Source organism: Dipodomys merriami, unplaced genomic scaffold (assembly GCF_024711535.1).
Source record: "Dipodomys merriami isolate MVZ:Mamm:240054 unplaced genomic scaffold, mDipMer1.0.p SCAF_1, whole genome shotgun sequence".
In the NCBI taxonomy this organism is placed as follows: domain Eukaryota; kingdom Metazoa; phylum Chordata; class Mammalia; order Rodentia; family Heteromyidae; genus Dipodomys; species Dipodomys merriami.
Window position 1 is genome coordinate 38705574 of NW_027202270.1, and position 22944 is coordinate 38728517.

Sequence of the window (22944 nt, forward strand, 5' to 3'; positions counted from 1 at the left end):
TTTTTCTTTTTATTTCATTCTCTTGTGCCAAATATCAAAACAAGGGACAGCATGAAGTCTCACGTACTTCTGTCCATCCACAGAGCACTGGAAACACCCATAAACTGTTTCCCTCTTCAAGTTCCCCATTCCACAGAGTATGCACGGCCCCTTAGGAATGTTGTGATTAAGTAGATTAACTCGGATGTGTGTCCCCTCCTTGAGTGAAATGTCAGTCATGCTGAGAGGTTTGTCATAGTAGTCAGAAAAAAGATCATCCAAGTAAAGCTGTGAACGAGAAATGGCATCCATCACTCTTCTGTCTAAAAGAACAAATAAGAAATATGTATTAGAATTAAAATTTTTAAAAATATATATGACCCAATCCTGGTGCCAATGGCTTACACCTATACTCCTAGCTACTTGAGAAGCCAGGAACAGAAGGCTCTCAGTTCAAGACCAGCCTGGGCAGAAATTTCAAGAGCCCTTTTCTAAAATAAACAGCCAAAAGCAAGGATGGAAGTGTGGCTCATGTAATAGAACATACAGCATAGTAAACAAGAGGCCCCAAGTTCAAACCTCAATACCACCAATATTTTTATATCTCCTAAATTGCATTTTATAACTATGTAACTCTAAGATATTAGACATTAGAACTATCTTTGTTTTAAAATTAAGTTTTTCCTGCCGGGCGCTGGTGGCTCACGCCTGTAATCCTAGCTACTCAGGAGGCTGAGATCTGAGGATGGCGGTTCAAAGCCAGCCCGGGCAGGAGAGACCGTGAGACTCCTATCTCCAATAAACCACCAGAAAACCGGAAGTGGCGCTGTAGCTCAAGTGGTAGAGTGCTCGCCTTGAGCTGAAGAGCTGAGGCACAGCGCCCAGGCCCAGAGTTCAAGCCCCACGACCGACAAAAAAAAAAAAAATTAAGTTTTTCCTTAACAAATGGGATTACAAGATAGATAACCTCAAGTACTACTACAGGAAGGAAAAAATTTCATTCAGAATATTCAATAAACATACTTCTTTCAAATAATATGTTTCTCAGTCGATAAAACAGTGCAAAAGTTGCTGTTTCTTCCCTTTCAAATCCTCCTTTTGACACTGATGTGACACAAAGGTCTACAAAACAATTTGGAAAAGATGTTAGAACTTCAACAATTCATATTTTATTGGTTGTTGTATGAGGGCAATAAATTCCAGCACATGTCATTTGTTTTCCTAAGTTAAATTTACACATTTGGGAGAAGATAAACTCATGTTATATATAATTCAGAAAGTACAAGGTACAGATACAATAACCAAATCTTCAGCCCACTTCACACATGGCCAATCTTCTACCCCAGGGGCACTATTAAGTGTCTTGTGTATACTTTCAAAAACACTACTCATATTGTACAAGCATAAAAGAGTGTGCATAAAATTCTTTAGGCTCAAAAAATTACATGTTATATACGTTGTCTCTAAGAGAAGATTCCATGTCAAGCTCTATAAAGCTCTATGGCTTCATAGTAATTGGTTGTATGGATGGAATATATCTCTATTTCACAAATCCCCATAAGATTGTTTCCAGTCTTTTGCTATTAGGACATTGATTTTTTTATGTGCATATCATTTCACATATGTATTTATACCTTAAGGATAAATGTCCAAGTATACATATATTTCAGATTTTAATGGATGTCAGTCCTCCACCCCCACCAATAATCAATACACCTGCAATGTTGTAAATAGAATTTGCTTAAAATGTAGGTTCATTTCTACAGTTCCTATTCCCTCCTCCCACAACAGAAAGGGATGAAAATAGTTCTAAAAAGATGACCAATTACCATAGCTAGGGGCTTCCTTGCCCAATCTTTATGTCTGGACTTGTGTAGAATGGAAGCCAACTAACCTTAAAGACTTGTGAAATGTAGAATGCTGCTCAGAGCTACTATGTATAGAGAGGACAGTTGCGGAAGGAATTATTTTTGTTCTAAAGTTACTTTTTAGGAAGACATACAGGTAATACTCTTACTATCTACCTACTCTTGTCTGTAATGATTAAATAATGCCTATTAGAAGGTCATTGATTATCTTCTCCTTGGAAGCCAAGGAATACTTTATCAGTGGACTGAATTTTATCTCTTATCTATAATCGTCAGTGGGGAGATAGGAGGTCTGCAACTTTCATTAAGGAGCATAAAAGAGGTTGTTAAATAAGTAAAGAAGGGAGGGCCCCTTGCCAGCTACTTCACCTAAACATAACATTGACAGTACCAAATGCATCACTCTTCTATAATTATGGGAGAAGAGAGACCAAAAAATTAGAAGAGGACACAGAAGGGAAATGTGGGGAGAGAGAAAGGAAGACAGAGACAGTTTCCTATCAAATTCTCTTTAAATTAAACAAAATCACTTGTTTGAAGAAGATCACTCACCAAAGGCACCATCCAGGTAAATGAAGAGTTCAAAAACACTGAAAGCTATGGTTGTGTGTGCTGGAAATACAATAGCCTTTTCCCTTCCCTTGGGATTCTGTTCATCCATAAAATGAAACTATATTAAAGAAATAAGTGAAACATTATTAAAGAGCAATAAATAACATGCTAAGCTTGCTTTGGGGAAAACAAAACATATCCTACTACTACACCAAAGACAAAGAAAAGCAAGAAATTATCTGGCTTAAATTAAACTGCTTATAATAGAGATTCAAGTGCTTCACAATCTGATAACAGAAGGACTTCCTTTTTTGTTTTTGTTCACGTTGGTGTGGCACTGAAGCCAATAATGTCACCACAAAAGGAATACTTTCATATGTAAAAGCTTCTGTTTTTAACAGCAAATTTTGGAAAGCAACTATGTTCAAGAGCTGGAGTTGTTTTCAGCTTAGCCTGTCTACTATTCCAAAGCTCCCAAAGCTTTCAAAAGCAATCAATTTATGTTCCAAAGTAATAATCAACAATCAAGTAGGAGCTTTAGTTTATTCCCCTAAAATGATCAGAATTTAGTGAACAGCTAAATAACAGTTCTTAACTGAACCTTTATTTGTAAAGATGTCATGGTTTGGTAATTGTTGAGAGAATACTTTTATGTGGCTTATATATACTCATAAATAAATCTACTGAAGATTGAATTGCTTCCTTCAAATTCCAGCATGCACAGTGAGCAATGTTTCATGGTTCAAGGGCTCTGCAGCCTTTCTGCTGTTCCTTCACTGATGCATCCATTACCATTGATCTTTGTAATGACTGGTTTTAATCTTAACAAGTTATTACTAACTGTTATTGAATGGCAATAATAAACAGCATCATAATTAAGCTTAAAATTTTAAAAAAATTCTAATCTTTAAAGGATTTAAAATTGAATGAAGCCAGGTGCCAGTGGCTCACACCTGTAATCCTAGCTACTCAGGAGGTTGAGCTCTGAGGATAGTGGTTCAAAGCCAGCCCAGGCAGGAAAATCTGTGAGATCTCTTATTTCCAATTAACCACCAGAAACCCGGAAGTGACACTGTGGTAGAGCGCTCTCCTTGAGCTTGGGGACAGCACCCAGGACCAGAATTCAAGCCCCATGACACCCATCCCCCCAAAAAAGTGAATGAAGCATGTTTAGCTATTGATAGACTCAATTTAGAAAAGTTAATACAAAAAAATACAAATTTAACTTTAAAAATTTCAAGTACGAGGGGCTGGGAAGATGGCTCAGTGGTAGAGTGCTTGCCTCACATGCATGAAGCCCTGGGTTCAATTCCTCAGCACCACATAAGCAGAAAAAGCCGGAAGTGGCACTGTGGCTCAAGTGGTAGAGCACTAGCCTTGAGCTGAGGAGCTGAGGGACAGCGCCCAGGCCCAGAGTTCAGGCCCCTTGACTGACAAAAAAAAAAAAAAAAAATTTCAAGTACGAGGGTTGGCAAGGTGGCTCAGTGGTAGAGCGCTTGCCTCCAATGCATGAGGCCCTGGGTTCAATTCCTCAGCACCAAATAAGTAGGAAAAGCCAGAAGTGACCCTGTGGCTCAAGTGGTAGAGCACTAGCCTTGAGCTGAAGAGCTGAGGGACATCGCTCAGACCCAGAGTTCAAGGCCCACAACTGACAAATAAATAAATAAATAAAATTCAAGTACAAGCTGGACATTGGTACCTTATACCTATCATCCTTGCTACCAGAAGGAGGTTTGAAGTTAGTCCAGGCAGGAAATTCCATGAGACTAACCAGTAAAAAGCCAGACGTGGAGCTCTGGCTCCAGTGGTAGAATCCCAGCTTTAAACAAAAAGGCCAAACAAGAGTGTGAGGCCCTGAATTCAAGCTCCTGTACTGGCACACTTACACACACACACACACACACACACACACACACACACACACACACACACACAAAGAAGTATGAGCTGGACAGTGGCTCAAGTGGTAGAGCCAATGCTCTCCTGGAACTGGCACAAAACCCTGAAGTGAAACAAGAAAAAAAAATCAAGTCTAAACTATATTAATTAAAAATAAGATTAAAGACTAACTTCAGCACTCAAATTTTATTCTTAAACGAGCATGTTAGGACTGGTGGCCTAGCTGAAGTCCCAGTATTGGGGGAAAAAATCCCTTTAAACAGTTGATTTATACTAATATTTTGTAAGGAATGCTGTTTAATCTGCATTATACTTCATATGTTTAGAATTCATGTTTTCATGATTTTTTTTTTTTGTCAGTTGTGGGGGTTGAACTCTGGGCTTGGGTGCTGTCCCTCAGCTCTTCAGCTCAAAGTGAGTGCTCTACTGCTTGAGCCATAGCACCACTTCTGGTTTTCTGAGTGGTTTATTGGAGATAAGAGTCTCACGGACTTTCCTGCCGGGGCTGGCTTTGAACCGAGATCCTCAGATCTCAGCCTCCTGAGTAGCTAGGATTACAGGTGTGAGCCACTGGCGCCCGGCTATGATTTTTTTCTTACATTCTGATACACTGCCATTCCTGTACAAACTGCTTTACAACTATAGCTCTTTCCTCTCTATCTTTGGCAAAATATATAAAGCCCATTATAAACAGAGTACTCTATAAACATTCCCATGGCAACCTTAAGTTACTAGAAGCTGAATGGTTGGGCTTTACCCGCATTGCTTCCCCTCGAATTCCAGCATGCACAGAGAGCGAGCACTGTCTGGTGGTTCGAATGCTTTCCATAACCACACACAACACTGCCTTTCTGCAGTTCCTTGACTGACGTATCAAACTGTGGTCAAAGTTAATTTTCCTAAAATAAAAAAAAGATACATTCATGAGTGGCTACTCATTCATGATCTATCTCAAAGCAAATCAAAGCAGACCTAATAGCATTCAGAATACACACAAAAAATTAGAATAATCTGCCTCTCCCTTTGATGTTCTTAACATGCTTCTATGGAATGTTTATAGTTGTCTGTTGGGATTCTCTTGGAGAAGGTTCTTTTACTATAGTTGTTGTAGATAAGTGGATTATTATTTGGTTTACTAAAATAGCAAACATGCACAGTGACATAATGATTTTGTAGAACAACTGAACACTTTTTTAAACCAAATGATTTCTGGATATCTACCCTTCCCCAAAGTATAAATATACAACTAACTCGAAGTATTTCAAACAAATCAAAGCAAATTACACCAGTAAAATATCACCTGGAGCCAGGCTCCAGTGGCTCTCATCTGCCATCCCAAGTACTCAGGAGGCTGTGATCTGAGGATCACAGTTCAAAGCCAGCCCAGGCAGCAAAGGCTGTGAGACTCTTATCTCCAATAAACCACTCAGAAAACTGAAAGTGGTGCTGTGGCTCAAGTGGTAGAGCACTAGCCTTGAACTGAAGAGCTGAGGGACAGAGCCAAGGCCCAGAGTTCAGCCCTATGACCAAAAAAACCCAAAACCAACCATCCAAACAAAAACACGTGGATGCTTTAAGTAACCTTTGTAATAAAGTTATAGTTAAAACTTTTAAGGAAAACACTGAAGTGGATTAGTTACCATACTGACCGAGCAGTAATTTCCTTGAGTAATGTTGACACTTCCACTTCATGTTTGGTTACTACACCAAAGGAAGCTTTTACTGCAATGGAATCGGATCCAGTCACATTGATCCCAACATCATTGACAATGTGGTTCCCTCGCCTTCCATACAGTGACACATCAGATTCATCTTCATAATTCAGCAATTGATAGGATGAAATTCCTTTACAAGAAAGACCTTAGTATTTTCAATGTCTCAAATTCAACTTATGGGTTATGTGCAGCAATATATTCATTTATAAATGAAGACTTACTGTCCCAAAGGTTAATGAGAAAAGCAACAATTCAATCCAAGGTTAAAAACAGCATTTCAGGGAGGCTGAGACGGGGAGGTTAGTGACTCCAGGTCAGCCTGGGCATGTATGTGAGACTCCTTCTCAACCAATAGCAGGGTATGGTGGTGCACATCTGTCATTCCAGATACAATAAGAAGTGTGAAATCGGTAGATGGTGGTTCAGGCATGCGCCCAGGTAAAAAATCAAGATCCTATGTCAAAAATAACCAGTGCTAAATGGATGGAAGGAGTGGCACTGATGCAAAACATCTGCCTAGAAAACGCAAGGCCCTGGGTTCAAACCTCAGTACTCTCAAAAAAGTAGATCATTAGCATTTTCAGCCATTTTTTTTTACAACAAAAAGAAGTGAACACTTAACTTTTCTGTTCAGCTAACAAAATGCTTTTAGCATGAAGATCCAGGGAATGATTAAAGTAAAAGAACTATTTCATACCACTAAAGCAACTATTGTCTAGATTTTAATTACGTTTCAGTTTGCCAGTTACAATAACTGAGTAATAAAAATACACAAATCAAGTAGGTGAATTTTGTCAACAAAGAATTATGTCATCTTATTCAATTATGTGATGTGGGTAAGATCAAATAATATCCCATTGTATAGGTGAAAAATATTAGGGCATTTTCTAAGTTGACTTAGCTAAAACAACCCATAATTAGCAGATCTTTAAAAGTTATTCAACCAAAAAGAAACTTAATACTGCATAAGCTTTATGCATTGTTAATCTTAATATTACCACTGTGAGAGTTGCATTTATCAGTGAAAATATGCATTACTAACATGACAGTAGATATAAAACCTACATAGGTTTAATAAAAGAGCTCCATGAATAGCCACTCCCAAATATTGAAACTTACCAGCTGAAATTTCTCTGTCTCCCAGGAGAATATCTTTCAGTGTGAAAGGTGTTGAGGTAAACTTGTATCTAGGAAACAGAAAACAGCGCTTCTTTTTCACCACCAGACTTAGAGGTTGGTATTTGTCAGCCTCACTGAGGCTTGGAACAGGAACTAATCTCCCTCCATCTCCAACTTGCTTGACAAAGCTCTTTGTAGCAGCAGCAAACATATCAATAACAAAAGTTGATCAACTGCAACTTTTGGGTAATACGTCCATTTTCAGAAAAGAAAAGCAGGCACTAAACTATGCCTTGTCTGATTTTAAGTACAATTAAACGCGACCAAAATACAAAGCATGGTCTTACCAGGTAGTTTACCAGTGTACGATTCACAACACTACCTCCTTTCATGTGCTTAGGTAATGAATAATAGATCACCATGTAAAATGATACACTAAGAGCAAGTCTAATTTGGAATGGCAATCTATAGCACTAAAATATACACAGAAAACTTATTCAAACACACTACTAATACCCTTAGTGAAAATCATGGTTTGATAATAATTTGCCAGTATCAGTGGAGCAATTTAATATGGAGGAAGCATAGAGCCATATACGAAATGATGGAATCTAGGCATAACATTATCTACTACTATGGACATAGTCCTGAGAGAATTCATTCACAAGTCAACCAGGTGAATTTTGGTAAGAGAGAAGTATATTTTTTTGAAACCTTGTGATATAGAGTTTATTGCATGAGTATTTTGTTCCTTTAATATTTTGGGTGCTTATAAAGCCGAGTGCTTAGTATCAAATTCAAATTCTGAATATACTGAAATTATTTGTATACACATATCTATAAAATACTAAATAAAAACCATATTGTATTTCTTAAAATTTATGCAATAATTTCTTACTCAGAAGCTGAGCACTGTGGTCTTGGTAGCATGAAATGGAGGAATTCTGCTACACTAACACTTTATGTTATTATTCTTATCCCAGTTACTCAACCTACAAAGAAAGTTATGTAGGTCTTAATTTGTTTTTATTTTTTAATTGGCTAAAATTAAACTTTGAGGGGAAAGAATGAGCTAGAACATTGTTTTGCTATAGGTGACATTAACTTTTATTTAATGCCCATACTGGGATTTGAACTCTGGACCTGGGTGCTGTCCCTAAGCTTTTGTGTGCAAGGCTAGCTCTTTACCACTGAAGCCACAGCATCACTCCCAGCATTTTGGTGGTTCATTGGAGATAAGAGTCTCATGGACTTCCTTGTCTGATCTAGCTTTGAACCATTATCTTCAGATTTCAGCCTCTTGAGTAGCTAGAAGTAGCATGAGCCACTGGCACCTAGCTACAGTAAAATACTTTGAAACAGTGTATCTGTCACTGGATGCAGGTGAGAGTTAGTGAAGTTTTCCTTTAAAAGTAGGGACTCTTCACTTAGGGTCCTTGACTTTGATTATAGCATAAGAATTTCTGGACAAGTCACAATGGTAAGAAAACTTGGCAGAGCTTTATTGAGTAAGTAAGCAAGCAGACAAAAAAAAAAACAGAAGACAAACAGAAGGGCAGGGGTACACTCTGACAGAGTGTGGGTGCTGGGGGAGAGAGAGAAAGAGAAAGAGGGGGAGGACAGAGAGAAGGAGAGAGAGACAGGAGGGAAAGAATTCCTTAGCTCTTTGGGGTATTTGGTAAAGGCAGGAGGTCTGGCTTCAAAGTTCTGCAAAACTAGGTGTTTCATGTTTGTTCTAATCATTCTTGGTCTTATTTTCTGGTGTTAGTTGAACCTCAATCCTCAGATCTCAGCCTCCTGAGTAGCTGTTACAGGCATGAGTCACCAGCACCCAGCTGTTCCCTTAATCTTAAGGGAAGCACATGGGTGAATATCTCCTGTATTTGCTGTAAGTTTATCATATCTCATTTTCCCTTGGCCTATCCAGTTTTATTTCCCCTAAAATGATTTTGTTCTCTTAATCTTAAGGGAAATAGATGGACACGCATTAAGCTTGAGTCTTTGAATTCTTGGGAGTCATTTACCATGTCTCATTTTCCGTAGGCTATCCTGCCTCAATTTCTCCTAAATGACTTTGGTCCCTTAATCTTAAGAGAAGTAGACAAAGGGATATCTATGGTCTTTACAATAAGATACTTATTAAAACTTAACATTGTTGTGTAGTAATCCATACATATAAGTGTATATATAGGGGGTAAAGAGAGAATAGACCTAATTCAAACTTCAACAAATAGATTTTTTAGAAGATCCTGGATATTGTTTCACTTGTTTTCAAGTATCACAATGCAAATAGCAAGTATCATAATGCAAGTATCAAGTATCATATGCAACCCCAAACAAATTATTTTATTGTGGTAACTTTGTTTCAGTTTGTTTTTGAGACAAGATCTCATTTTGTAGCTCAGGCTTGCCTTAAAAATGTGGTAACTTTTACTTCAGCCTCCCTAGTGCTGGGATTACAATCACTTTCTAGCACACTCTATTTAACAAATCACTTAACATGCAAAAACAATCTTCAGGAACACCAAGTAAGCACAGAAAGTCATTTCTACAAGTGGCTAGCAATCCTCTGGGACTTCTAATGTCACTCTGTGACCCGCACCAAAGGCGAACGCCTTTACAACCAGTAACATAGGTGTGCAGAAGCAGCGTTTGATGAAAGGCCTTCCTTCTAGGCTCCACCTTGTCACTTGTGGTGAAAGCCTACAAAAAGTAACCCATTCGGTTTGAGAAGGTCTTCAAATGTCACCTGCTGGCTCCTAATGTTCCGGCTCCTGGGACAAGAGAGGTCAGCTTTAGACTCCCAGAACGGATAAATCCAGGTGCTCACGTTTCCTGCCCAGGTTTGGGGAAGATTTCTTAGGAATTCTATATTGAGATTGTAAAATCTTCCTTCAAGTGACGCAACCCCAGTCTCTTCTCCCTTACCGGCCCTGGACCCACCGACAGTTTTCTCTAGGGAGTGCAAGCAGCATCCTTCCCTAAGGACAAAGAATTGTGCGGACATGTTTCAGCAGATGGACAAGAGTAGGACGGGAAGTCCTGGAAACCCAAAGTGGGCAAAGCTGAAGCTGAGCTGAGCTGGGCTGGTGGAGGGAACACGGACAGGAGAGGAGGGGGTGGGGCCGGGCACCCAGAAACCCCGGGAGGAATGGAGGCAGGCAGGGCCCGGGCTGGCACAGGAGGCGGGGCCAGAGGGAGAGAGGGGCGGGGCCCTGTCAGGCGAGCGGGCGGGGCTTTCCCAGACGTGGGCGGGGCCTGTCAGAAGCAGAGGCGGGGTCTATCCAGATCTGGGCGTGGTCTTTCAGGACCTGGGGCGGGGCCTGCTAGGAGCAGGGACGCGTCCCAGGAGCGAGGCGGACGCTGCAAAGCCGCGGGCCCGCCTCCCCCCTCGCCCCGCCCTGCCCGTCCCCACCGCGGGAGGAGGGCCAGCACCGAGGAGCAGGGGGGGAGTCGAAGAGGCGGCCGTACTGGAGAGGTCCTCGGGCTCCGGCCGACGTGCGGAGCCAGGCCACAGCGCCGCGCTGCTCTTCCTGCGTCTGCCTTGCCGTCCCTTGTGGCAATGTCCCACAGCAGGCATCGCGCCGAGGCCCCGCCGCTGGAACGCGAGGACAGCGGGACCTTCAGGTCGGCGTCCCGGCCATCGGGACACAGGGCCGAGAGGGGTGGGCAGCAGGGGCGGGGGCGGGGAGCCGGCTCGCTCGCGGCATTCTGGGTAGAGCCCCTTCCCGCGGCTGCGGCGCGCGGCCCCGCCCTCTCCGGCGCGGGGCTGGGGGCTCCACGCGGCGGGGTGGCCGGAGCCGGCCGCGGGCGCAGAGCTCCCGCAGGGCTCGTGGGCTTGGTCCTGAGAGGATGCGGCGCTGGTGCCCACTCCGCTCCCTTGCGAATCCCCCCAACCTGCATTCAAGTTCCGTGACTCACGACTTCCTTCCTCCGTCGCGCTTGGCCGTGGGAGGGACTGCGTGCGCCCCGAGGCCGGGAGACAGGTGCCCCCAGGCCTTGCCAGCTCTGGCCTGGATCACCGGAGAGCTGGGAGCGTCCCTGGGCTCCGTCGGTGGCGCTGGAAACTGGCCAATGGATGTGTGCTCTGCTTCCCCCTCTCCTTTGACACGCAAAGCACACACTTTGCTCATTTGTTTCGTTTTTGCAGTTTGGGGAAGATGATCACGGCTAAGCCAGGGAAAACACCGATTCAGGTATTACACGAATACGGCATGAAGACCAAGAACATCCCGGTTTATGAATGTGAAAGATCCGATGTGCAAGTAAACGTGCCCACTTTCACCTTCAGAGTAACCGTTGGTGACATAACTTGCACAGGTCTGTATGCACAGTTAATCTCCATGAGTATGCAGTTTGGAGACTCACATTTGGTATTACTTTTCAGTGTGGAAGTGTGTCTTATGCCAGATAACAAGGAGGAACAGGCTTTGAAACAGAGGTCTCTCATCACAGGTCATTAGGAGTTTTAACTGTATCTAAGCTTCTCTTCCCCAGATACAAGGAAAGAAACTGAAATGTTTCTGGCATCCTGCAAACTTCTTGCACCCTAGGATGCTCTTAAAGGACGTTTAAGAAAAGACCTTAGAGCTGTCAGATTTCTTAATTTCACAAATGATAGCAGATACCAGGAGGCATGAGCCCAGAATTTTCTGAGCTCTTTCTTCTCTTTACGGACACATTGAGAACCCTGGGTCCATTGACCTTGATTCTGTGTCCACAAAAGATGAGGAAGAACAGAAGGTTCTCATGCACTTCATTGCATGGTAGCTTCTGACCTTGAAACTTTACAAGTATTTTGTATAAATTGTATCCTCTTTTTATACTTGGAGAAAAACTTCGGGCAGATTAAAAATTACATGGTCAAGGTCACTGCAGTAAAGTTTCAAAATTCAAACTGGAGCCTGTATTAATCTGTGAGCCTGAGAAAATGGTAACCAAAACTATCCATTTGTAAAATGTTGCCATTACCTTTTTAACATAAGTATTTAACTGCAAAGTGTTTAAAAAATATATTGAATACCAGCCGCACACAATGGTTCACACCTGTAATTCTAGCTATATAGGAGACTGAGATGGAGAGGATCATGGATCAAGGCTAGCCTTGGGCAAAAGATTTATGAGACCCTTCCCCAATCTCAGCCAATAAAAACACAGGCCTGTTGTGCGTGAGAAGCATAAATGGATGGCCATCAAGGTCCACCCAGGGTACACGTGAGATCCTACAAAAAGGACTGGGGGTATAGTTCAAGTGGTAGAGCACCTGCCTAACAAGCACAAGGCCTCCAGTTCAAAAGCCAGTACTATCCAGAATGTGTGTGTGTGTGTGTGTGTGTGTGTAAAGAAAAAAATTAGATAAATTGAAGTTCTGTCATCTGGTGGTTTGAAGGCATCATTTATATCTCCAGCAACCTGGATTTGTCTATGTCTACGTTCTGTTGTTGTTTCTAAAGCAGGTACATTATAGGTACTAATTAAAAACCATTGAGTTAACAATGCATTATTACATTAGCGATCAGTTTTTAAATATTCATGGAAAAGTAATCCTTTCCCCCTTCTGTGTGTTTTAGATTGAGAGTTAGCAATGATTTCAACCAGTCTGCCTCAGACCTCTTTTCACGCTACCCCGTCTTTCTATGCCAGCTTATCTGCCACAGATATCTTTTTTTTTTAATTTATTTTTTTTGGGTCCAGTCGTGGGGCCTAAACTCTGGGCCTGAGCGCTGTCCCTCAGCATTTTAGCTCAAGGCTAGCGCTCTACCACTTGAGCCACAGCGCCACTTCCGGCTTTTTTTTTTTTGCTTATGTGGTCCTGAGGAATCGAACCCAGGGCCTCAGGCATGCAAGGCAAGTGCTATACCACTGAGCCACTTTCCCAGCCCTGCCACAGATATCTTATTTTGACTGCAAATAATATCTAAAGAATAATAATTGTGAAATCTCTATCTTCAGCCCAGACCCAGTTATAAAACAGTGTGTCTGCCTGTGTGCTTGCTGGGTACCTTTACTTAGGCACCTCAGTCTATCATTGTCTTAAATTAAATCTGTCTTTACCTTTCATTCCCTTTCTCGGTAAGGATACCACTGACACCTAGTTGCTCAATAGAAATTAGAGGGTTGTCTTATGTCCTTCCCCTCTAGTTCCCTCTTGTCTTCTCTGTCATTGTACACTGCCTCTTAAGTAGCAGTTGAGTCCTCTTCGCTCTTCCTATTGTTACTGTCTAGGAGACCACCTTCATCTTTTAATTGGATTATATTGTTCTTGCTTTAACTGTCCTTTCTTCATATGATCTGTGATAATTCACTTTCTGTGAACCAAAGTGTCCTTTCTACCATTCAAATTTGTTTTCCTTTTTCTCCTTCCTTTGTTCCTTCCTTTCTTCTTATTTGGAGGTTCTGGAACTTGAACTCAGGGCCCTGGTGCTGTCTCCGAGCCTCTTTGTGCTCAAGGCTAGCACTCTGCCACCCAAGCCACAGTGCCACTTCTGACTTTTTTTGAGTAGTTTATTTAAGATAAGAGTTTCATGAGGACTTTTCTGCCTAGGCTAGCTTTGAACCACAATTCTCAGATCTCAGCCTCCTAAGTAGCTAGGATTACAGGCATGAACTGCTGGGATGAACTCAGAGCCTGGACACTGTCTTTTAGCTTTTTCACTGAAGGTCAGCACTCTACCATTTGAGCTGCAGCTGCACTTCTAGCTTTTTAGTAGTTATTTGGAGGTAAGAGTCTCACAGACTTTTCTGCCAGGCTGGCTTTAAACCATGAGACTCAAATCATAGCCTCCTGAGGAGATAGGATTATAGCCATTATAGACATGAGCCATTGTCACCTGGCTTTGTCTTCCTTTTCTTAAAAATTCTACATCCCCCTGAGGATAAATGAAGACATTTTAACATCATTTACAAACCCTTTAAAAAATGGAACCATTAAGTATCACCACTTTCAGGCACTTACTGAAAATTCAGAGTGTCAGATCATCCAGATACATGGCTTAAGAAAGTCTCATAATTTCTGTATGCTATAAGATTTGCAAAGCACACATTTACAATACCCTTTTTTTGCCTCTTCCCCCATCCCCTGCTGTAGCTCCTAGCCTTTTATCTCAAAATCCTACCATTACATTCTTATGCTTCAGCTATATTCAGCCTCTTGGGGCTTTGAGAACACTGTGTTCTGGTTCCTGTGAGCCTTTACATGTACTTTCTCTCATTCCTAGCTTCTACTCATTTTCCAGTGTCTTTTTAATTATCATTTCATGAAGCCGTCTTACATCCCTACCAAATATATGAGATGCCACTTTTTTCTTCCATTAGTTTTTTAGTTTATTTTTTGTCAGTCATGGGGCTTGAACTCTGGGCCTGGGCACTGTCCCTCAGCTCTTTAGCTCAAGGCAAGCACACTACTTGAGCCATAGTGCCACTTTGGTTTTCTGGTAGTTAATTGGAGATAAGAGTCTCACGGACTTTCCTGCTGGGGCTGGCTTTGAACCTTGATCCTCAGATCTCAGCCTCTTGGGTAGCTAGGATTACAGGCATGAGCCTGGCTCATTTTTTAGTTTTTAAGACAAGGTCTCACTATATAGCACAGGCTGGACTGGAACTCTCAATTCTTCTGTCTCAGTCCCCAGTGTCCTAGGATTATAGGGATTATAGGCATAAACCACCACACCTAGCAAGACATTTCTTTTGTGCACTCACCCACTGCTTGTTGTGACATGCAGAATTTTGGATACTTGTTTTTTTGCTTAAAAATTTTTTTTTGTAAAGGTGATGTACAGCGGGGTTACAATTAGATAAGTCAGGTATTGAGTACCTTTTTCTCCCAGGTTTTTCCCTCCCGACCCCTTTTCCCCACAAGTTGTTATCAGACAAAATTCCATACTAATCTATCATCTCTCAAAGGGAGAACTCTGTTCTGTGTCATGTCCTAAATGTCTGTGTTAATAGATAAAAGAGGGCCCCACTTGAAATTTTATTCTATGACTTTAAGAGTTGGAGGGCTTTAACTCAAAAGGAAAAACAATATTGAGTTTACCATTTGTCAGATGTAAGTGCTTACATAAATCTAGAGTTATCTTATGTACGCAGATAATGGATACAGAGTATATGGATATCTTATAACATAAGCCGTTACCTTCATATGTCAGCTCTTCCCTGCTGTACTTGTTTGATGTCGTATAGGAGCAGGCTTCTAGCTTACACTTGTTACCCAGGTTGCTCTCCAACAGCTTGGCTTTAAGTGGATTCTTTATACTTGTTGCTGCAGAAGAATTTCCTTTCTGTAAATGTTAATGTATGGATTCACATGGTGCATATTTTATTAGAGTGTATAAACTAGCAAACATAGTGGATTGTATGTTACCAGATATTTATCTATAAAACCAGTAATAACTTTGTTTTTTATTATGATGATAGCTATGAAACTTGCACATTTTCACAGGAGACACAAACTTTCTTTTTAAACTTTAATTCAGGTGAAGGTACAAGTAAGAAGCTGGCGAAACATAGAGCTGCTGAGGCTGCCATAAACATTTTGAAAGCCAGTGCAAGTATTTGGTGAGCTAAATTTCTTTGTATTCTGCAGCTCAAAATTATCATGGCTGAGGTAAGATTAAACATTTGAATGTGCTTACAAAAGCAACAGATTGAATAATTATTAGTATTTTAGTTTTAAATTTCTGTTTCTTTCTGAAAATCTGTCATCTTCTCGAGACATTTTACCTACGTAAATCCAGCAGCAAACAGTTAAACAAAGGCTCTTGTAAACTAGACTTTACTAGCTCATGATGAAGTACAACAGTAGAAAACTAGTGTTTCTGCCAATATTACATTCTGTAGTAAGACTTTATTTCTACACTGAAGAGAACAGGTGAGAAGTAGAAAGAAATCAGTAAAAGTCTTTTTTTTCCTCAAGCAGAAGTCTTTTCTTGTAGTCTAAGCTGGCCTCAAACTCATGCTCCTCCTGCCTTAGCCTGCTAAGTGCTGGGATTATAGTCATGTACCACTATGTCCAGGCTAAAATACTCTAGGAATTTTCATTTGGAAGTAGGATGCAGAGATTTTTTTTTTGAATTTTTTTTAATTGTGAAAATACTGTACAGAGGGGTTACAATTACATGGGCAAGATAATGAGTACATTTCTTATCAAGCATTGTAGCCTCCTCCTTTGTTTCCCCTTCCCATCCCTTCCCATCCTCCCCCCACCCCACCACCAAAGTTGTAAAGTTCGTTTTCAACATAACAACTTGTACATCTCATTGTTGCAATGGGTCCACCTGTATCCCTATTTAAACGATTTGTTTTTTCCCTTCCCCTCCATAAATTATACTGATATCAAATACAGTGAAAGCAGAGTATGTTACACCGTGGGGGAGGGATATACAAGATTTTTTTTAAAACTATAGAATGCATATATCAAATATTAGAGAACGTGAAGTGAGATAATTCTCAACTTATATCTCCAAATTAACTTTTGTCACTTTCTTGGAGTGCTTTTGGAAAGAGTAGTGGTCCTGGAGCATTAGATCATAAACCTTTTTTTTTTTTTTTAATATTCTCCTTACACATATATTTAAACATGCTTGATTATAGCTGTTCATGGCTGACAGTAGCTACCAGTATAATTTGGGATAGATTTCTTGTTCTTTAACCATAGCAAAACTTTTGAATATCTTGAGATACCTAGGATCTCATGCAGTATATCTTTTTTTTTCCTTTTTTTTCTAAATTATTCTGAACTTTCAGGATCATCTAAAAACTGACCAGTGGCCAAATGCCAGTGGCTCACACCTATAATCCTAGCTACTCAGGAGGCTGAGATCTGAGGATCACGATTTGAAGCCAGTCTGGACAAAAAAGTCCCCATGAGACTTTTACCCCCAAGTAACCACTCAAAAGCTGGAGTGGTTCTGTGGCCCAAAGTAGTAGAGCACTAGTCATGAGCAATAAAGCTCGGAGACAGCTGGGCGCCAGTGGCTCATGCCTGTAATCCTAGCTACTCAGGAGGCTGAGATCTGAGAATCGCAGTTCAAAGCCAGCCCGGGCAGGAAAGTCTGTGAGACTCATCTCCAATAAACCACTAAAAAACCAGAAGTAGTGCTGTGGCTCAAGCGGTAGAGCACTAGAGAGCTCGCCTTGAGCTGAAGAGTGCAGGGACAGTGCCCAAGCCCAAAGTTCTAGTCCTACAACCAACCAAAAAAAAAAAAAAAGCTCAGAGACAGTGCCCAGGTCCTAAGTTCAAGCCCCATGACCAGCCAAAAGAAAAAGCCGAAGTGGGGTTGTGGCTCATGTGGTAGAGCTCTAGCCTTGAGCACAAAACTTCAAGGACAGCACCTAGGCTCTGAGTTCAAGCCCCCAGTCATCAAAAAAACAAAAAACTAACCATGGTGCCATGACCACCTTCTAAATAAGTACTTGTTGAGACAAACCTTGTATCTAAATGTTGTTTCTCAGGAGATACACATTTGATTTATGCGAGCTTTCAAGATATGCCCAATGGCCTGATAGATTTTGAGCTTTGCTACCAGTGTCAATGGCTATAGTTTTTTCTGAAAGTTTTGAGCACATTTATAGAAATGAGTATATGATGCTTTATTTTATCACTATAAGAAGGCTAACAAACTTTATATATAGTAAATAACCTGTAATCAGGCCCTAATTGGCTTAATTTTTTTTTTTTTTTTTGCCAGTCCTGGGGCTTGAACTCAGAGCGGCCTGGGCACTATCCCAAGCTTCTTTTTCTCAAAGCTAGTACTCTACCACTTGAGCCACAGTGCTCCCTTATGGCCTTTTCTGTTTATGTGGTACTGAGGAATTGAACCTAGAGTTTGATGCATGTAAGGCAAGCACTCTACCACTAAGCCACATTCCCAGCCCTTGGCTTAATTTTTGATACAAACTTTCTCACTTCTCCATTACAACTACTTAGGTAGCTTGAACATGCAGCATTATAAGTGAATACTTAACATCTCTTAAGCTTATATAATATGTAAACCTGGAGGTTCTGGCAGTTGCAAAAAAAATAAAGCCTTGAAATGGTAATAAATTTAGTCTTTACTTACTTACGTGGTAGTAGCCTTGGCATGCAGATTATTGTGCATTAGGCACATATCTCACAAGTAACTAGTAATTTCAAACTACCTAGAAGAGATTGTTCTCTTTTTCTCTAATCATGATCACCATATACAGAAACTAGATTCATTCAGGCCTTCAGGTTTTTAATCTTAGAGAATTTCTTAGCCCTGGGCAGATAATGGAACAAACAGATCTCTCTGCCATAGTTATCTGAATGAAAAAAAATAGATGATTTGTGTTTTCCACATTACTAAATTTTCCTGGCTACCAGTCTTCCTTTTTGTGTAGTTCTAATCATAGTGTGCTTTAAATACACTTCTGCTGAGCACCTGTACCAAAGCCTGTGTAAGTAAACATCGGACTTGCTGCCAAGGAGCTACAGTACATCTTGATTGCTAAATCACCCTTTCATCATTCTCCCAACCCTACCTTTTCTCTTACAGGTGTCTTCAAGATTGTTTAATTTATAGCCAGTTTTCTTAAGAAAGTGTCAGAGTGCTAAATGGAACTGGGGACATAGCGTAGTGGTAGAGCTTTCACCTACCATATGGAAAGCTTTGGGTTCAATTCCCCAGCACAGAAGAAAAAAAACAAAACCCAAAGAAACAAAAGAAAAATGTTATAATGGTTCAGAGGAGTGAGATTAAGATCCATTGAAGTTAAAATAGACTACTTAGAAGTAACATTAGATATATTACTTGGATGATGATCAAGTTCCTATTTGAACAAGGTGGAGAGAGACATCCTATGTATGAGAAATGACAAGAATAGGTCATTTATTGTTGTCTTTTTAGTAATTTGGAAGAAATGATTTTAGTTAATAATACTTAAAATCCCATTAGCTTTGCAGTTCCTGACCCCTTACTGCCTGATCCGTCAAAGCAACCAAAGAACCAGCTTAATCCTATCGGTTCATTACAGGTAAGTTGTAGAGTTTCTCTGTGCTTAATATTTTGTCTACTGACAAAAGATACAATAAATTGGTAATACCACATGCTGAGATAAGTAACTGATATTTTAAACATAAAATGGTGAAGTATTGTGGTTTCTGAGTTAAAATTATTAGATTTTATAGCATTAACTTGATATTATTTTCCTATATATGTTTTCGATTTTCTTCCATATACCCTATTTGCCTTTGTTTTGTAAAATTGTCATTGAAAATCAATGAATAGAATATTTTATATTTGAAGAGTATTTCTTAAGCCTGGTGCTGGGGGTCATGCCTATAATCCTAGATACTCAGGAGGCTGAAAACCTTAGGATCATGGTTTAAAGCCAGCCAGGCAGATAATCAGAGACTCTTATCTCCAATTAACCAGCAAAAGGCTGGAAATGCAGGAATGGTGGGGTGGTTTAAGCAATAGGGCACCAGCCTTGAGTTCAAGTCCCATTACTGGTACACACATGTGAGCATGTGCTGGGGCACACACATACACACAAGTATATTTATTCCTTGTCTCTTTGGTGACAGACTTCTTTCTATTTCTGTTGAGACAGAAGACTTTATGAAAGAGCCAAAGTCAAGTAACTTAACCTACGAAAAGTGAGGTAGCCCACTTATTTGCTTACTAAAAAAAAAAGTAAAAAGAATACATTCACATCCCACATACATGGATACGCACATACAAAACACTCTTGCACACACACTCTCACTCCCTTTCTCTCTCTGCCTCTTAGCTTTAAATTTCTGCATGTAGAATATCCTTCTTGCAGATTATCAATGTGCTCTGTTGGACCACTCTTTTCCTCATTATCCAACCAGTCCATTGATCTCTTGCTCCAGCTCTGTGAGTGTAGTTTTCTTCACCTTCTAAGTCTCTGTTCACTGTATCTGTTCCTCACCTGCTCTTGATTGAATGCCATTAGTCAGACATGGGTCTAGAAGAAGTCCATACCTGGATGGGGAGAAGCTTTTGGAACTGAGAACAAATGTCTCCTCTGCTATTGACTTGTCTTTCTTGTTGAACTCTGATATCTGTTATTATGGCTTAATAGAAAAAAATTCTTTTCATCTCACAAAATTGCTTCAGTTATGGTATTATTCTATGCAGGGCATATAAAGTATGGAAGTATCTGTGGGAAATACAGGGCCTTTCCTCATTTTTCAATCATAGAATGCCATTATTCCTTTCAAACAAATGATGAGATATGGGATCAAAATTAAGAAGGAATACCACTTATGTGATTGAGTCATTGTGCAGTTAAAGTTACTATTAAAGCCTAATCTCAATTTTATAGGAACTGGCTATTCATCATGGCTGGAGACTTCCCGAGTATACCCTTTCCCAGGAGGGAGGACCTGCTCATAAGAGAGAATATACCACAATTTGCAAACTAGAATCATACATGGAAACTGGTACTTATTTTTTTAAGAAATTAGACACATTTGAATGATTTTCAGATAATGAATGACTATGAGATTTCTGTCATAGTATCTTTTAAAATATATCTTGGGAATAATTGATGTGCTTCTTTTCTACTGTCTCTAACTTCCTATGGTTGAAGAATATAAATATTAAGTACAAGAATACTTGTGTTTCCTAATTTGATGTTTTTAAAAAATCAAAGGTTAATGGAAAGGTAGACAAATGATTGACTCAGTATCTTAAACTTCTATATTGATGTTTTTCCTGACTTAAAACAAAACAAAACAAAAAGCAGACAAAAACCTGGTGGCTCATTCCTACAGTCCTATCTTCTCAGGAGGCAGATACTGGAAGAATCACAGTTTGTGACCAGTCCAAGCAAAAATTTAGCAAGACCCTATCTCTACATGCTGGGAAGTATGTTGTTTACATTTGTAGCCCTAAGCATGTGGGAGGCAGAGACAGGATAATCATGTTTGAAGCCTAATCTGTGCAAAGTTAGGAAGATCCTATCTGAAAAACAAACTAAAAGCAAAAATAAAAAGGCTGGGGTATGGCTCAAAAACATAAGTCTGAGTTTAATCCCCAGCATTGCAAAAGTAAATAAATAAAATTAAAAAACTAAAATAATACTTTGATTCTCAATAAGATTAAGTATTATGAATCCTAAAACTCTCATAGGAAACCATGAGGTATCCACTAATTAATTAAACTCAATGCTTTATACATTTGTTCATCCTTTATGGATTACTAATCTATTTTTTTTTGTTTGTTTGTTTAGGAAAGGGGGCATCAAAGAAACAAGCCAAAAGAAATGCTGCTGAGAAATTTCTTGCCAAATTTAGTAACATTTCTCCAGACAACCACATTTCTCTAGTAAGTAATTATCTGTCAGTTATTATGTTACTGTGATTAAGCATCTCTTACTATAGAAAACTATCCTTGATTTTTTATGGACTAGATATGACAGAATTACAACTTTTTAAAAGATCACCATTGTTCAGTTATATACTTCTGCAATTTTAGCTTCTTCCTATATATAATCCTGAGTTATAAGAGTGACCAAGTAAAATAGCTTGAGAGACACAGTAAATTCAGAATAATAGGATGGCATCTAAAAGTGATAGTTGACTGAAAGTATGGCTCAATGATAGAACTTGTACTTAGCATGCATGAGGTGTTGGTTTGAATCTCCAGGACTTAACTAAGAAAGATAAGACAGTAATACATTTAAGCTTTAGAGTAACAACACATTTCGATTTCTTTGTTTGTGAATTCACTTATCTTCTCATCAAGAATCATTTAGTCACTGTATCCCAGATACTGGGATACAGTGAATAACTAGTTCTTTTCTTTAAGAAATGTATAGCCTGCTGAGCACTGTTGGCTCATGCTTATATCCTAACTACTCAGGATCTGAGGATTGCAGTTCACAGCCAGGCGAGGCAGAAAAGTCTGTTAGACTCTTATCTCCTATTAATTACCAAAAAGCCAAATGTGCAGCTGTGGTTCAAGTGATGGAGTGCTAGCCTTGAGCAAAAGAAGTTCAGGGGCAGTGCCCTGGCACTGAGTTCAAGCTCTAGGATCAGCACAAAAGAAGAAAGAGAGAAAAAAGAAAAGTATAGCCTACTGTAAGATGAAACTATGCTATAGAATGGTCCTGGAGAATGATGTAGGAATATGGACAACAGCATCTCACCTTCTATAGGATGAGAATGGGGGAAAGATTCTAGAGATAAGGGAAGTATGTGCAAAACTCCTGGAGTGGAGCATCACACACAGTACAAGATCCCTCAGTGAGATGGTATGTCTCAAGCACAGTGTTAGAGGGAAGGAATCTCAAATAGTAATGCTAGAAAGACAAAAAGGGATGACATCTTCTATGGACTATTAAATTAAGGAGATTGTTCTTTGAGTAAGTTAAAGTAATTAGATAATCTTAACCTGGGATAGTCTCTAATTTGTAGGTTAATAATGAAATCAGTTGACTGGATTATGTGAGTAAATGAATATTAAGATCAGAGGGACTGGCTAACTAGCTGTTAGAGAAGACAAATGAGAAATAGTAACCTAAACTAGGTGGTGTCAGAGGAAATGGAAGGAAATGACTAGATTTTTAGAAAAATGAAGGAAAGGAACATGGTAATAGATTTGATGTAAAGGGGAAAACAGCTGAGAGATGGTGGCAGTCTTTACTAATGGTAAACACAGACTAGAAGGGCAGACTATATGTTGAGATTGAAGTAAGTATGGAATATCCAAGTGGAGATATTGAAAAGGTAGCTGAGACAAAATATAGGAGAATCAATATTTAGGAGATCAGTATGGATCATTACTCTATATGATGAAACATGTTTGTAAAATATTCAG

General features: G+C 39.9%; 2 protein-coding genes across 6 annotated transcripts in view; one reads left to right on the plus strand and one right to left on the minus strand.

Annotated features, from left to right (window-relative positions):
• On the minus strand, positions 1-15309 carry Pjvk (pejvakin). Of its 4 annotated transcripts, XM_070020115.1 has the most exons (7): positions 15267-15309; positions 7133-7200; positions 5948-6143; positions 5056-5197; positions 2400-2517; positions 1003-1101; positions 1-302 (listed from the first exon to the last, which is right to left on the minus strand). In XM_070020115.1, exons 4-7 carry the CDS (start codon positions 5125-5127, stop codon positions 10-12), a joined length of 582 nt encoding a protein of 193 aa, XP_069876216.1. In that variant the 5' UTR covers positions 5128-5197; positions 5948-6143; positions 7133-7200; positions 15267-15309; the 3' UTR covers positions 1-9. The 4 variants fall into 4 exon arrangements, with proteins under 4 accessions (XP_069876216.1, XP_069876207.1, XP_069876234.1 ...); XM_070020106.1 differs by lacking the exon at positions 15267-15309 and having other exon boundaries at positions 7133-7343; XM_070020133.1 differs by lacking the exon at positions 15267-15309 and having other exon boundaries at positions 10-302; positions 5948-6158; positions 7133-7157.
• The window catches only part of Prkra (protein activator of interferon induced protein kinase EIF2AK2), a 17923-nt gene continuing 5502 nt past the window's right edge, over positions 10524-22944 (plus strand). Inside the window, exons 1-6 of one of the 2 annotated variants that reach the window (XR_011371416.1) lie at positions 10524-10759; positions 11283-11452; positions 15607-15688; positions 19048-19126; positions 20447-20564; positions 21356-21450. Coding sequence is in view for 1 of the 2 variants with exons in the window: in XM_070020145.1 (XP_069876246.1) it covers positions 10695-10759; positions 11283-11452; positions 15607-15688; positions 19048-19126; positions 20447-20564; positions 21356-21450 (609 nt within the window). In the remaining variant the exon portion in view is untranslated. The remainder of the gene's footprint in view (positions 10760-11282; positions 11453-15606; positions 15689-19047; positions 19127-20446; positions 20565-21355; positions 21451-22944) is intronic. The other variant, XM_070020145.1, reaches the window with a different exon arrangement.

Excerpts from the sequence above, each read along its gene's own strand:
- Pjvk (XM_070020106.1), bottom strand. The coding sequence starts at position 7,343 with ATGTTTGCTGCTGCTACAAAGAGCTTTGTCAAGCAAGTTGGAGATGGA. Across the intron at positions 5,198-5,947 it reads CTCAAGGAAATTACTGCTCG|GAAAATTAACTTTGACCACA; the intron begins GTCAGTATGGTA and ends TTTTTATTTTAG. Across the intron at positions 2,518-5,055 it reads TTCGAGGGGAAGCAATGCGG|TTTCATTTTATGGATGAACA; the intron begins GTAAAGCCCAAC and ends TCTTTAATATAG.